Here is a 13,516-nt window from a genome sequence, read left to right as displayed (position 1 = left end):
TCAGGTTTAATGTTATACATCCAAAGCATTTAAAAAACTTATCTCTATATTGCCAATCATAATGAAATTTTAAAATCAAATATGTAAAAAAGAAAAACACATTAAGAAGGTATACAGAGATTAAATGTAAGCAGTTATCCATCGAATTTAATATACTTGGTATTATAGTTAGGTAGGCAGATGAGGTAAAGATTATTAAAGTCGACCAAATATACAATCTGATTTATTGTACATTTTATTAATTGTGTAGTTACGTTGACTTTTTGTAAAAATAAGAAAAAAAACAAACATTAGAAATGATAATCAACACATTTGTTAGATAAGCAAAGAACAATGAACGACAGATGAACATCTAGTTTTTGGTTATTAATGAAAATGTTTTTTTTAAAGAGAAAAGGAAACACATTAAGAGCTGAACAGATTTATGAAATCACAGAAAAACTAATTTGATTATAATGTTGGATTGTTTTGTTTGTTTTTTTGGACACTACAATAACATAAAGTGATTAAGTTATCAATTTTCATTTTGCTTTCTAAAATGTCAGTTTAGGGTTATGAAGATTGTTGAGATCATGAACCGCTCGATGTTAGCCCACGATTGAAAATCTGGAAGTAATGGACGTCTGTTTTGTCCTAGCATGGGACTCCCCAGCAGTGCGCATCCTTATCTTATAAGGGTCTTAAAAGGACAATTTTTATAATAGAAAGTAATATGAACGATAGAATTAATTCTAGTTAGGATGTATTTTCTATAATGTTTATTAAACTGTAAACTGTTGTTTATTGTTATCAACTCTTTATTCCACCTTTATACTAAATGAATGCAACAATATGTTGACATTTGTTCTTTGGCCGTGAATACATGATTGAAATCTTGAGGAACATATGAACAAAGAGTTGGACAGAATAAAACTAATTCATTCCATTTCATTCTTGTCAACTCCTTACAAAGTGTATTGTTTAAAAGCCAAAATAATAAATTAGGTTGGAAGTACTTAGATAAGTGGATTTGGTTGAAATTACTTGTAATTACATATAAACGTAGTATAGTAACAATGTAGATAAAGTTAATAGATAAGATAAAAACGTGTAAATACCTATCAGATGCAATAGACATTATTTTGCTCAAATCTTTATTGCCTATATTCAAGATAATTCATGGAACTGTTTGTTTGAAGTAGTTGGAACACGTTAGTTTTTTTAAAATACAAGATTCAGTCCATCGGTAATTGAAAAAGAAGTATTTAGAAAACATCAGCGTTTTCTATTGAGTTTTAATATTGTGGAGATTTTGTAAAGTTTATTAAAGACTTTGAAAACAGGTGATTAATTTTATAAAAGATTTTCAGCATATTCTAATTAGAAACAACACCATGTTATCAAGGGATTCATCGGTGAAATTGTCTTGACGATGATAAGTGATAATTTGAAATTTACTTAAAACTAATAAATGTATTCAGATTAATTGATTTAAAAGTATTATTCTGATTGTGGCCCCTGATGTAAGGTTAATCATATGAATGAATATGAAGTGAAATTTTATGTTTATATTGACATAAATTTCATGGGTGAATGAATAGCTTCATGACAGATTTCTTCATGTTCTTCTAGGAATTCTCAGTCTATAACATCGATCCAATTCTAATGCGATTGGATATAGATTAAAATTTATTCAAATTAGGAATTGTATTTAAATTCATTCGTCTATCAGCGCCATGGTCACAATACTGATTGACATTCTTGAGGTTTTCCCATGTGAGGTCATAGTTCCATACTAAGTGACAGTGCCTTATTGATCAGTGCTTATTGATCATTAAACTGTTTTTAATCTTTTAAAAGGTCTGAATTCTAAATACCATTTATTCATGCATCTTCAACTTAGCCTATCATAATTAAAGTCGTATATGATAACTAGAAAATTTACTCAGTTTATTACTCCATGTTTCGTTGTGTTTTGGTTTTTCTTCTGAATCGTGTACAAAATGCAAATCCTTTTTTTATTGTAAACGGATTTGAGTTACACTTTTTTCTATAGACTCAATTACACAAGTAATTAGCGTTTCGTATCAAACCATTACATTGAGTAAGCATACAAGGAATACGCTCACCAATTTTAAACGCCTTTAAGACTAAATCTAGGTATTATTTTTACCTAGCTCTTAATAAAATGAAATTTATCCGTCACTGCATTTTGAATTCCGCCTGAAATTCCAATAAAATTTACCTTAAATCTGATTAGTTCTTCAGTATGATAAATCTACCGTTGGAAGTATCCACCTGTTATAGTATTTAAGTATTTTTGGTTACCGATAGGATAAATTGTATTTTACACAAATATATGTAAGAAAGGAATTACATGTTTAACACTACAATATTTAAAGATAATTAAGAAAAATATTCATCGTTTTCATTTTTCATAACTTTATATACCATAGTATTTATCAACTGTAAATTTCCTTTCAGCTGTTAACAGTGTTCACCTGATGTACCTGTTCAAATAGTTAAAATTCTCTTAATACTATCTATATATCAATGAGTGTGTTCTAACCTTAGTTCTTATTTTCCAAAATATTACATGCAAACTTACAATAGAAACATATCGTAATATATAAATCCGTTTAGAAAGTAAAACAACAGTTAATTCAGTATTCAATTTTATTCCAATAATTAATTCATCTTCAGTTCATTAAAGGAATATATATATATATATTTATTAAAAGAGAAAGTATTATTTATCGGAACAGGTGATAGCATCCTTGATTTATAGTTTAAAGCTCTATACAATAGTGAAATATAAAATTCAATAAAGAAAAAGGGTAACTAAATTGCAAGACTCGTCACACAGATGTCTTTTTTTATGTTTTTAATGACGATAAAAGTAAAAAAAAGGGTAAAAACAGATAAAAGAGATTAAGATTACATATATATGCAAAGTTTAGTACAGGATTGGATGGAGAGTGGTGGTGGGCGGCCTATGCTCCTTCACGATGGCTAACAGGCGTAAGTAAGTAATAAAGATTAGTAATTGAAGAATACGCACGAATCAACTTTCAGAAGATTTAAACACTACTTTTTAAACGTTATTCCGTTTTTTTTTACTCCAGTTTCAGGATGTTCTGTGGAATTATTGACCTATAGGTACGTTTTGCTAAAAAAATATCCCTGTATTTAGACTGATATACATAAGCAGACAAGATGCAAGAATAGATATAGTTACGGATCATAGTAATAATCAGTGTACAAGTAAATGGGGTAAATTTTGTCTGGCTATTTAGTTAACTATCCATAGATAATCACAGATAGATTTTGTTTACATTTCAGATTTTATTAAATAATTTTTTGAAAGAAAGTATTTATCATAAGTGTAATCAATAGAAAAAAGAATAATTTTTTTGGCTTGTAGTTCTATAAATCAACTGATAGTTTATTTAATATATATGTGGTTCAAAATATTTTCCAGTTTTTCCCATCGTCTAACAGACAGTTTATGGATACGAATTGGGTACATAAAATTATTTCAAATCAGTAGCTCAGGTAGTTTCACTGTATATTTTGCATAGCCATTTATTCACTGAATTGCGAAAACATTTTCATGATTAGCCAATATACGATACAGCATCGAATGTATATAAAGAAACGTTGACAGAATTGTTCTTCCTCAAATTGTATGCCATAATCGTAGGACTGAGTGGGACTTAGTTTTTCAGTTTTATCTGTCTATTCACTAACTAGTGTTAGTTTAGAATGAAAATGACCTTAACAGATTATGAATTTATGCACTTCAGAATTGATCTTATTGAGTTATCACTTGAGTATCAATGTTGCACAGTATGAAAAACAAACCTTAACTCACATTATAAGCAAAGATGGATAGGGGCTAGCAGTGGAATCCAGGATACGCATTTCGTCCTATTTGGGACTCGTCAGCTGGGTGTGCCTGCATCTCAGAGTTGATGTTCACTCTGGGACATGAACCCAGTTCCTTTCGCTTTAAACGCCATCGAGTTATCCTCCCAGCTACTGAGTCCTGATAGCCACTTGCTTGTGCTTATAATGCTTGTGAATTAAGGCTATATCGAAGCAATACCCACAGTATGCACATATGCCAATAAGAGACTGATCAATTGTAGTACTAATCATCAATCAAAAGATTCAAACAAACAATACCAAGCAAAGTTAACTTATATTGTTTTAACTGTACTTTATCAACAAATTTTGTTACTTATCCAATAAACCACAAATATATATCATCATTATGTAGTGTCACCTAAAGATTACTAAATTATATCCAAACACATTGTGTATTATTCATTATTTAATGAAAATAACAATCAGTAAAAGAGTTGTTATACAAAATCTACCATTACCTTCACTTAATACACCTGGTTGCATATCAAAGTAAATCATTTGAATCATGAGTACAACATTAAAAAGTCATAGTTTTTTTCAAAATCTTGTGTCCATGTTTTATTTCCATACCACACTAAACTGTAAACGAGAATGTACACAAACTATTATAGCATTTACAAGGAAGAAAGGACAATAAATTGTGATAACTTTATAAGACATGATAAATGGTCCATAATCTACACAGTGATTATTACATTGATTATATGTATTCCTTTGCTTGTTTTTTCTTCTTTGCTTTCCTTTACTTAAATGTTAGACTAAACTTTAGTAATTCAATATATTTTAGTTTAATGATGTCAAATATATCAATGGGAAGAAGATAGGATTGTTTGTAAATAGTTGAGATTTCATAAGTGACATTTAATCAAGCGAAAAAATTCAAATTCGCTTTTATTGTACGAAATGTCATTATGAATGAAACGGTTTTGTTTTTCTACATAATGAAAATCCATAATTTTCTTACGGTTTACATTGCTTTTTAATAGGGAATTTTTTTTAAAGATTCTAGAAGGGAAGTTATTTTTGAGAATTTCACATGACCGAAAAAATCGTTAACCTTTTGTCATTCAACAATAGTTATTCATCTATATGTTGACTGTTACGTCAGACACAAAATATATTGAAATAACCAGATAGGGACAGAGTATTCTATTATGAACAAAGTCAAATGGGTTAATACAATGTTAAATACCTGTCATCAATATTTCTTTTTTATGAATTATCAGGTTGGATGAAAGCTGATGTCAGCAAACCCATTATTTCTTAATTAAGTTGATGAAATGGTTGCTCAACTTCGCTGATTAGTTGAAGTTAGACATTAACACCGTTGAACGCCGGCTCAGTGGTCTATCGGTCAGGTGCTCCGGCGCGAGACTGGTAGGTCCTGCGTTCTAATCTCGTGAGGCGGGATCGTGGATGCGCAATGCTGAGAACTCCCACAGTAAGACGAAACGGCCGTCCAGTGCTTCCAGGTTTTCCATGGTGGTCTAGCTTCAATTGACTCATGATTTCAACTATATATATAAATTAGCCTAATTAAAATTTTGATTAGTTGGGTTTCTACAAATTGATTGGCCGAATTTTATGAGCTCTGACAATTAGACAATTAGGAATTAATTGATACCAGTTAGATCTTATATTTTAGTCTTTCAGAAGGTCACCCCGATTTTTAGTTTTTATTTGATAATATGACAGTGTCATATTAAAATATTCCACAAACACAAATGATTTTTAAAGAGTCATTTGTGTTTCCTTTTACGATTATAATAGGAAGTGGTTGAATTTTAAAAGGCACTACCATTAAAAATTATTATGTTAGTTGGGGTAACAGTAAAATTACAACTTCAAAAAAGAGGAAATGAAGTAGCCATCAGTTTTCTCGCTTGCAAAACTGTTACGACCTTTACATCATTACGACACAATACATTATGCAACTAACGGCACTCAAACGTGTAGAACCCCACAGTCGCAAATCAAACGACGAAAGAGGCAGGGGAAACTGTCATTGGTTAAAAACCAGAAATGTACAGAAAAACAGGGGTATTTATAATTTTTATTCTTGGCTATAACATTATTCTAATCCAGCCAATCTGCAAGGAGGAAAGTTACGCGAATGTGCAATCATAGCATGCCACGTCATTATTCTGGAAGGTTCTATCAGGTCCTGATTCAATGGAGTCTCTTCGGCTTCTTTAGAGTCTTTGAAGACTTCACTGTGCTTTTCCGAACCATCCTAACGAAAACATCGAAAAATATAGTACTTTTTTGAAATCCAGTAAAAATTAAAACCAATATATTAATAGATGAAATGTTGACGAGATGTAATAATCTATATCATAACAGAATGTGTTGAAGAAATTAGTTTGTCACATCATTTTGACCATTTAAGGGAGATAGTGAAGAATGTTCTTCCTTTTTACTTTACAGTTTTGAAGAATTTTGGAATTTTATTACATCGTGAATAATACGTTTAATTGAAGTCACTAAAACAAACACATGCATTCTTAAATGGTTTCACTATCTTGAAAAAGATGACTTTTGTGACATGCACTAGGAGATTTTTGATTGTAGGATTCATAAATTATCATTGGATGGTCAGATAAAGAAAGAACAGAAGGATTCATTTACATTTTCATAGTTCTGTATTAAGGAATTTGTTCGTAGAAGTTTTGATCATTGGCACTTTCGATTTAGTCTTTATTTCAAAGAGTGCCTAATTGTTGGGAAGAAAATCCACTACTGTGTTGACAAGAAAGAATAAGTTGATCATATCACAGTTATTCTTAATCATCAATTACATATGAAAATGAATGCAAGTGGACGAATTCATGCTTCAATTATTCTATTACATGAGCCAATCCCAAGTATATAGATGGACATTTTTGAACACTTAATCTTCTTCAGTTCAAGCTTTAGTAGTATAGGAAAGCTTTTTTCAGTTTCGATAATATTTTTAGTGCGACTATACAAGGAGGTGATTGATGTAGATGTAAATGTATAAAGTTAAGCTACTATAAAGTAGCTATTATTAAGTTTATAAAGCATGAACAACAGAGTGTTCCGTGAATTTGGCAAATAAACGTCCATTAATAACCGATTAGAAAAAATAAAACTAAGCTGTTGAAAGACCTAACGTGTGCAGGTATTTTTTAGACATTTGTTACTTTTTCCACTATGACTTTAAATTGCAGGGTTTAGTAACCGATATGTTAAGCGAGACTATTCACATAGTTTCCTTAGCAACGTAAGCAGCCATACAGCGAATTAACTCCTTATTGACTATTAGAAAATCCTATCGGTAATACGCTACTTGCTCGATTATTTTTCAATATGCGCCTAGTATTTACTGTTCATGTATATCAACGTAAAGTATCAAAGCCTAGAGGTGTGATTATAATTGTATTTAAGAAAAACTGTAACGTTGTAAATAGTTCTCCTTCTTCATGAAAAACACTTATTTGAAAAGTTTGAAGTTGTTTTAATAGAAACAAAGGTACAAATTAGATTTCTCAACGGGTAGAAATAGAAGTAGAAGACAAACATCTAAGTATTTGGCAGACTTTTTGAAATCAAACACTACAATTCATATTATAGATAGATAATAATGCAGTTCTTCTTCCTGATAAGCACTATAATTTTATTCTGTGTTCAGTCACAAATAAACAGACACATCAGATATTATTACTTTTTCTTTCACAAAAGAGAATAATCATGTTTCAGAACCATCCTTGTAGTAAAAAGCATTCGTTTTCTCATTAAACCATTCAAATATCTTTTAAGGTTACAAAATTTCAAACTAAAGTTATATACATGTAAAATGGAAAGATACTGTTGAGAGTTGTATCTTCAAACACTGTTGTCACAGGTAGAAATAATATCAGTGGAAAAATAATTTGCCTATGAAAGAAGATTGATATCCCAAATCAAAAATGACAATTATTTAATCAGTTCACACTTATCGAGAGTGACATACATGTTAACAGTAGTATTGGATGGTCGTTGAACTACGACGGAAATCGATTGAAGTTAGAATTGTTCAATTTTACACCAAGTCGTTGGTTTTAACGATTAACCATTGACCCCAATACCTAAGTATACTGAACATTATGTTGATGATTGTTAAGCCTGAGCGATTTGATTTATATCACGTGCTAGGTTCACCAATCAGGATTTCGGTTATAAATTTCCAACCCCCTGTCTGCTCTTCTGTCCATAATTAAGCGTCCTAAGCCTTGATCAATGATATGATTCAGTAAACCTTGAGCTAACGTAAGCCTCACTCCTATTGGTTTGCCGGTACCCATTGCCTTTTTTCATAGCCTTGAGTTCAAAAGAAAAGACTGCAGCCAAACTCTTACTATTATATTTCACCCACCCAACCGGGCATCTATCTCAAGCACCCGTTAGCTTGTACAAATAACATTCTGAAATACATATCGCCGTAAAATAGGAAATCATAGTAACGAACAAACTAGATAAAACATGGAATGGAACCAGAGGAACCGTAAGTAACTAATTGGTAATAGATTCAGAATAATTAGCGGAAGGTCACAATAAGCAGAATATAGAAATATTATGATAGTCCATTCTTGTATCGGTTGTTTGAATCTTCCCATTAATGTTTAGAACTGCAATTGATCAATCTCTTATTGATATATTTACATCCTGTTCGAACAGCTTGAATATTACCTTAAGTCACAAGCATTGTAAGCAGAGATTGATGGTGACTATCAGTGGAGTCCTAAGAGAGCGTTTCTTCCTATTCGGGACTCGTCAGCTAAGGCCCCGTAGTGAATATCAGCTCTGAGATGCAGGTAGATCCAGTTGAAGAGTCATAAATAGGATGAACCGTGCGTCCTGGATTCCACTATTAACTAAGATCCATCTCTACTATAATAGTCATCTACTAACTATACAAGAAAAATATAAATAATGATAATCCACAAGTTAGTCCCAAAAGTTGCACTTTCTTTGATATTCGCTCCTCCACAACATTGGGTCTGATCTTTGTAAGGTCCTGAGTACATCAATATGAGGAGTTCCATACTGGGCTAAAACACCTGTCCAGTACTTCCTGGATTTCGATGGTATTCTAAATGAGGTTGATGCACAAAGGATACTCGATACAGTCCTGTCATTTACTCTTAAATGACATTTCTGAAAATAAGCTCGTTTAACCGCTTTTGAATATCCATCTGTACCAGTATTATCATGTTTTCTCAAAATCGATCATTAAGATTAATCTAATGAAACAACAGCAAATTTTTATGATTAACCTATTTTATTGAAAAGTATAATATAGATCAAATTCGCCGTTTGACGGTATATTTTGTTGAGATGTAAAATGATAACAGAGAAAATGTTTGTTGCACTGTATCCATTTTTTCAGAAATATTCATGTTAATAGGACTCTTACTACAGAATTATTTAATAGTACAATCTCTTACGTATAGTCAACCTAATTATAGAGATTTTTCGTGTACTGAATGATTAAATTAATTCGTTTAATATCAGTCAAAATCGCCACTTATAGGGCTATGTTTTCCGGTAAGTTTTGATAGCTTTCCATTTCGTGTGTAGCACACTAACTGTGCGCTGTATTTATCTTGAACTACTCTCCACTTTCATATTCATTTACTACTTAGTTTAGTCTCTTGTATACATTTTTTCCACTTATAGCTGCATACTATGGGGATATAGCATTGGATGAACATGAATCTCAGATAATGTTGTCAAAAGGCATGGTATTATCTGATGACCCATTACAAATATGGAATTTGGAAGATAATAAAGAAACGAACAATGGGAGAAATAAACATTCTAACATACCTAATTCAAACCCGTTGGATGATATTAAAAGAGAAATAAGGTAGGTCTAGTTATTCTGATCATTGTATTTATTTGTTTGGTGTATTACAAAAGGAGTTGGTAATTCATCCAAACATATGATAGGAACATGTTGTAGGATTAGCCTTTAAATAGGCACACCGTTCTTTTCATAGAAAGACTATTATCAAGTTTTTTTCAAGTTTAATACTAGAATAATTATGCTCTCCTTAAATGTTCTGACTTTGAACTTACCCTGGTAATTTTAGTCTCATCTTCAGTCGTCAAAGATGATATAAGAGTGAACTTTATGCTTTTTGTTATAAATTCTTTTATTATTATTTAACAACTCTTCGTTTTTTGCCTAAAATAAAATGACCATTAAGCGAATGATCTAATTGTCAAATGTGGTGTATTTCGATTACATCATAGTCTTTATATCCAAAATATCCTCTTTTCTTGCAGTAACTAAAATTTATAGTACAAAGCTGATTGTATTAAACATACTGATGGGAAAATGAATTAAATACAATAGTAACAAAGCAACTGTTGCTCGATTCACATTTTGTTTATCTGCAAATATATACATTTAAACTATTCATCAGAAAACAGTTTAACTGTTCGAACTGTTACAAATGAGGTCATGGAACAAAGTGTCACTGCTTCACAGTAATAGTTTTCCTGCTTGAAAAAAATGCTAATAAAATTGGGAAGAAATAAATTTAACCAGTGTAACAATAACTTAGTATCGAAAATACTGGATTACCAACTACTCCGTCTCAAATTTGACCTCTATCTATTTCAATCAACTTAATTTGTGTAGCAAACACACATACAATTTGACTTAAATCTCTGTTCAGAACTCATTCATTAAGTTTAGATGTTTTTTTCATGTCTTAATTGACGTAAAATGTTTCAATGAGAAAGTGGAAAATATTGTAATCAAAAGTTTTTTTCAATTATTAGAAAATTATCAGAGTGTGGGTTTGTGGAGATTGTAGTAGTTTTAATAGTGTAATTCATGAGCCCATCTAAGCTAGACCACCATTGAAGACCTGGTAGCACTGTACGGCCATTTCGTTCTAATATGGGACTCCTCAGTAGTGCTCATCCATGATGAATTCAACTATTAAAATTACTACAATCTCCATAAACCCCCATTCTGATCATAGTCATGTCCCTACTAGTGATTAGCTTCAAGATGGACTTCCTGGAGTTCTTGTGAAAAGCCGTGACAAGTAGATTCTAATCCGTGTCCGGTAGAGACAGTTGTTCACCACAGATAATGGATAAAGGGTTGTGCAAGATCATGGGATGATTGAAGTTTGACATCAACACCGTTGGATGCCAGTTCAGTGGTTTAAAGGTTAGGCGTTCATGCGCCAAACTTAAGATCCTAGGTTCGAGTCCCACATGCGGGATCGTGAATGTGCACTGCTGAGATCTCTCGTACTAGGACGAAACGGCCGTGCATCGCTTCCAGGTTTCCTATGGTTGTCTAGCTTAGATCGACTCATGAATTCAACCAATAACATTGAAAATTACTTGTAAAATCCGATAATCTTTTGATATATAGTTCTCATTCAAACATTTAAACCACGAATTTCAGCGTAGGGGTCCCTTTCCAATGAATTTATTATAAAGCTGTACAATCATATGTATATATTGAAAAGACAATTTCAATCTCTTGACTACTCAATTTTTATGGATTATACCGATGTTTAAATGAGATTTAACATTGTTTTGAAAGTATATCCTCATAATTAACAGGGTTACCATGTATTTTATTTCTATGTATGTAATACATATAAGCACAGGGCGATGAAATCCATTGCACGTATATCATATAAATCTGAGGTTTATTCATTCCCCCATTATTTTTCCATACTTATCATTTGGCTGTTAAAAAGTTTAGTTATTCCGTCCTTGAAATCAATCCACGAAGTGAATAATTACACATGTTCTATAAAGTATCTTTATCTTGACAATGTTTCATACGGCATTAGGTCGTTGAATAACTTCCTTTGTATATCTGGTTATTTCAAACGATTGATTAACAGTTACTACATATTTTTTCCTCTGTAATTCATTTTCAGTTTGGTTTATTATTGATTTATTTTTTGATACTTGGTAACACTTTCAATCACAGTTTACATGATACACCATTGTTTCAATTTCATTATGGACTTAAGTATATTAGTTAACTATATTTATGGTTGTAAATGATTTCGTCCAAAAGAATATCTTGTTTGCTGAACTGTCTTTTGTTCTTCCTTTTTTCAAATGACTCACCAGGTTTCTTTTGTTTACCATATTAGTTTGAATTATTTAGGAGATATCAATTTTGTCTATAAAATATTATTGAACTATATTTCTAGACTGAATATTAATAACCAGGAAACATAAGTTAGTTATATATGTATATACCTAATGGAGAGACTGACAAAATAAGATAAATGGTTGGTCGAAGTTTATTGTATTTTCGTTCAGTTAACAAATATATGAGTTTTATAGAGTTGAGATCATGATTCAATTGAAGCTAGACCACCATCGAAAAACTGGATGCTGGTCTAGCTTCAATTGACTCATGATCTCAATCCTATAAAATTACTTAAATCTCCACCAAACCACTTCTAAAAATATATGAGTTCTTGAAAAATGACATAATTCCAATCTCTTGACTACTCAATTTTTATGGATTATGCAAGTGTCTAAATGAGATTTAACGTTGTTTTGCAAGTATATTAATATATAGAGTAACAGAGTTACCATATGGATTATTTCTATGTATATTCATAGACACTGTAAAACGTTGAATGTCTTATGAGTAGGTTTATTTTAAATAAAAGACATTTTCACTTTCAAGACAAATAAAGTTTACTCTTGTTACTTTAAAACAAGTTTACTGCATCATACTGACCCAATGAAAACATTCTCTCCGTTCTTTAAAACAAAAATAAATTAAGTAAACATAGAAAGTCAAGAATTTCTGAACAATTGAATCATTTTACTGTTCATATTTTGTCCCATAAGTAGAAAAAATGCGTGTCGATTGCCTTTAAGTTTTAAGATTTTTTTCATGTGATTATTAGTCTTTGACATATTCCCTATAGAATACTAACCGGCATAGACAGTTTCTATCTCTGTTAAATCTTTTTCACTTGACATAGAGTTATAATAAAAGTTGTTTCTTTTTTGGATTGAGCAATTTAAAACTACCACAGAGAAGGTAGTTTTCTATATTGATTTTCAAATGGTTTATGAAGTTATTTGGTAATCCAATGAGATTCATAATAAGAAAAACTAGAAGTAGGATAGTGTTTTCTACAATAAATCCCAGTTTTCTACTTAACGACTATCTTGTGAGTTGCAAAATACAAGTGTCTGTGTTTCTCGAAAGTTTCAGAACTTAAAAAATAAAACTGTCTAGTGCTTCTTTTATTTATTTCCGTCATATCTCTGAAAAGAGGGAATTTATACCAAGATAGTGACAAATATTACGTCATGGTACAAGATGTATGAAATAATTAATTCAACAAATTCTTTATTAGCATATATTTTTCCCATTGAGAACTATGTATGTGTATTCACTTGGTATTGTTTGTCTGAGCCTTCCCACTGATGTTTGGGGCTGCAATTGATCAGTGTGTTATTGGCATATGTGCATACTATGCGTATTGCCTCGATATAGCCTTAGTTCACAAGTATTCACAAGCATCATCTTTGCTTATAATGCTTGTGCGTTAAGGTTATATCGAGGCAATACGCACAGTATGCACAT

General features: G+C 31.3%; 1 protein-coding gene across 1 annotated transcript in view; it reads left to right on the top strand.

Annotated features, from left to right (window-relative positions):
- Positions 1-13,516, top strand: part of Smp_134430 (putative tolloid) — a gene marked incomplete at both ends in the record, with an annotated part of 101,137 nt that overhangs the window by 19,685 nt on the left and 67,936 nt on the right. Inside the window, one exon of the mRNA XM_018800143.1 lies at positions 9,589-9,778. Within this exon, the coding sequence (XP_018653986.1) occupies positions 9,589-9,778 (190 nt within the window). The remainder of the gene's footprint in view (positions 1-9,588; positions 9,779-13,516) is intronic.

Source organism: Schistosoma mansoni, chromosome W, assembly GCF_000237925.1.
Source record: "Schistosoma mansoni strain Puerto Rico chromosome W, complete genome".
Classification (NCBI taxonomy): Eukaryota; Metazoa; Platyhelminthes; class Trematoda; order Strigeidida; family Schistosomatidae; genus Schistosoma; species Schistosoma mansoni.
The sequence above is the reverse complement of the archived record's forward strand: the minus strand, read 5'-3'. Positions and strand labels throughout refer to the sequence as shown.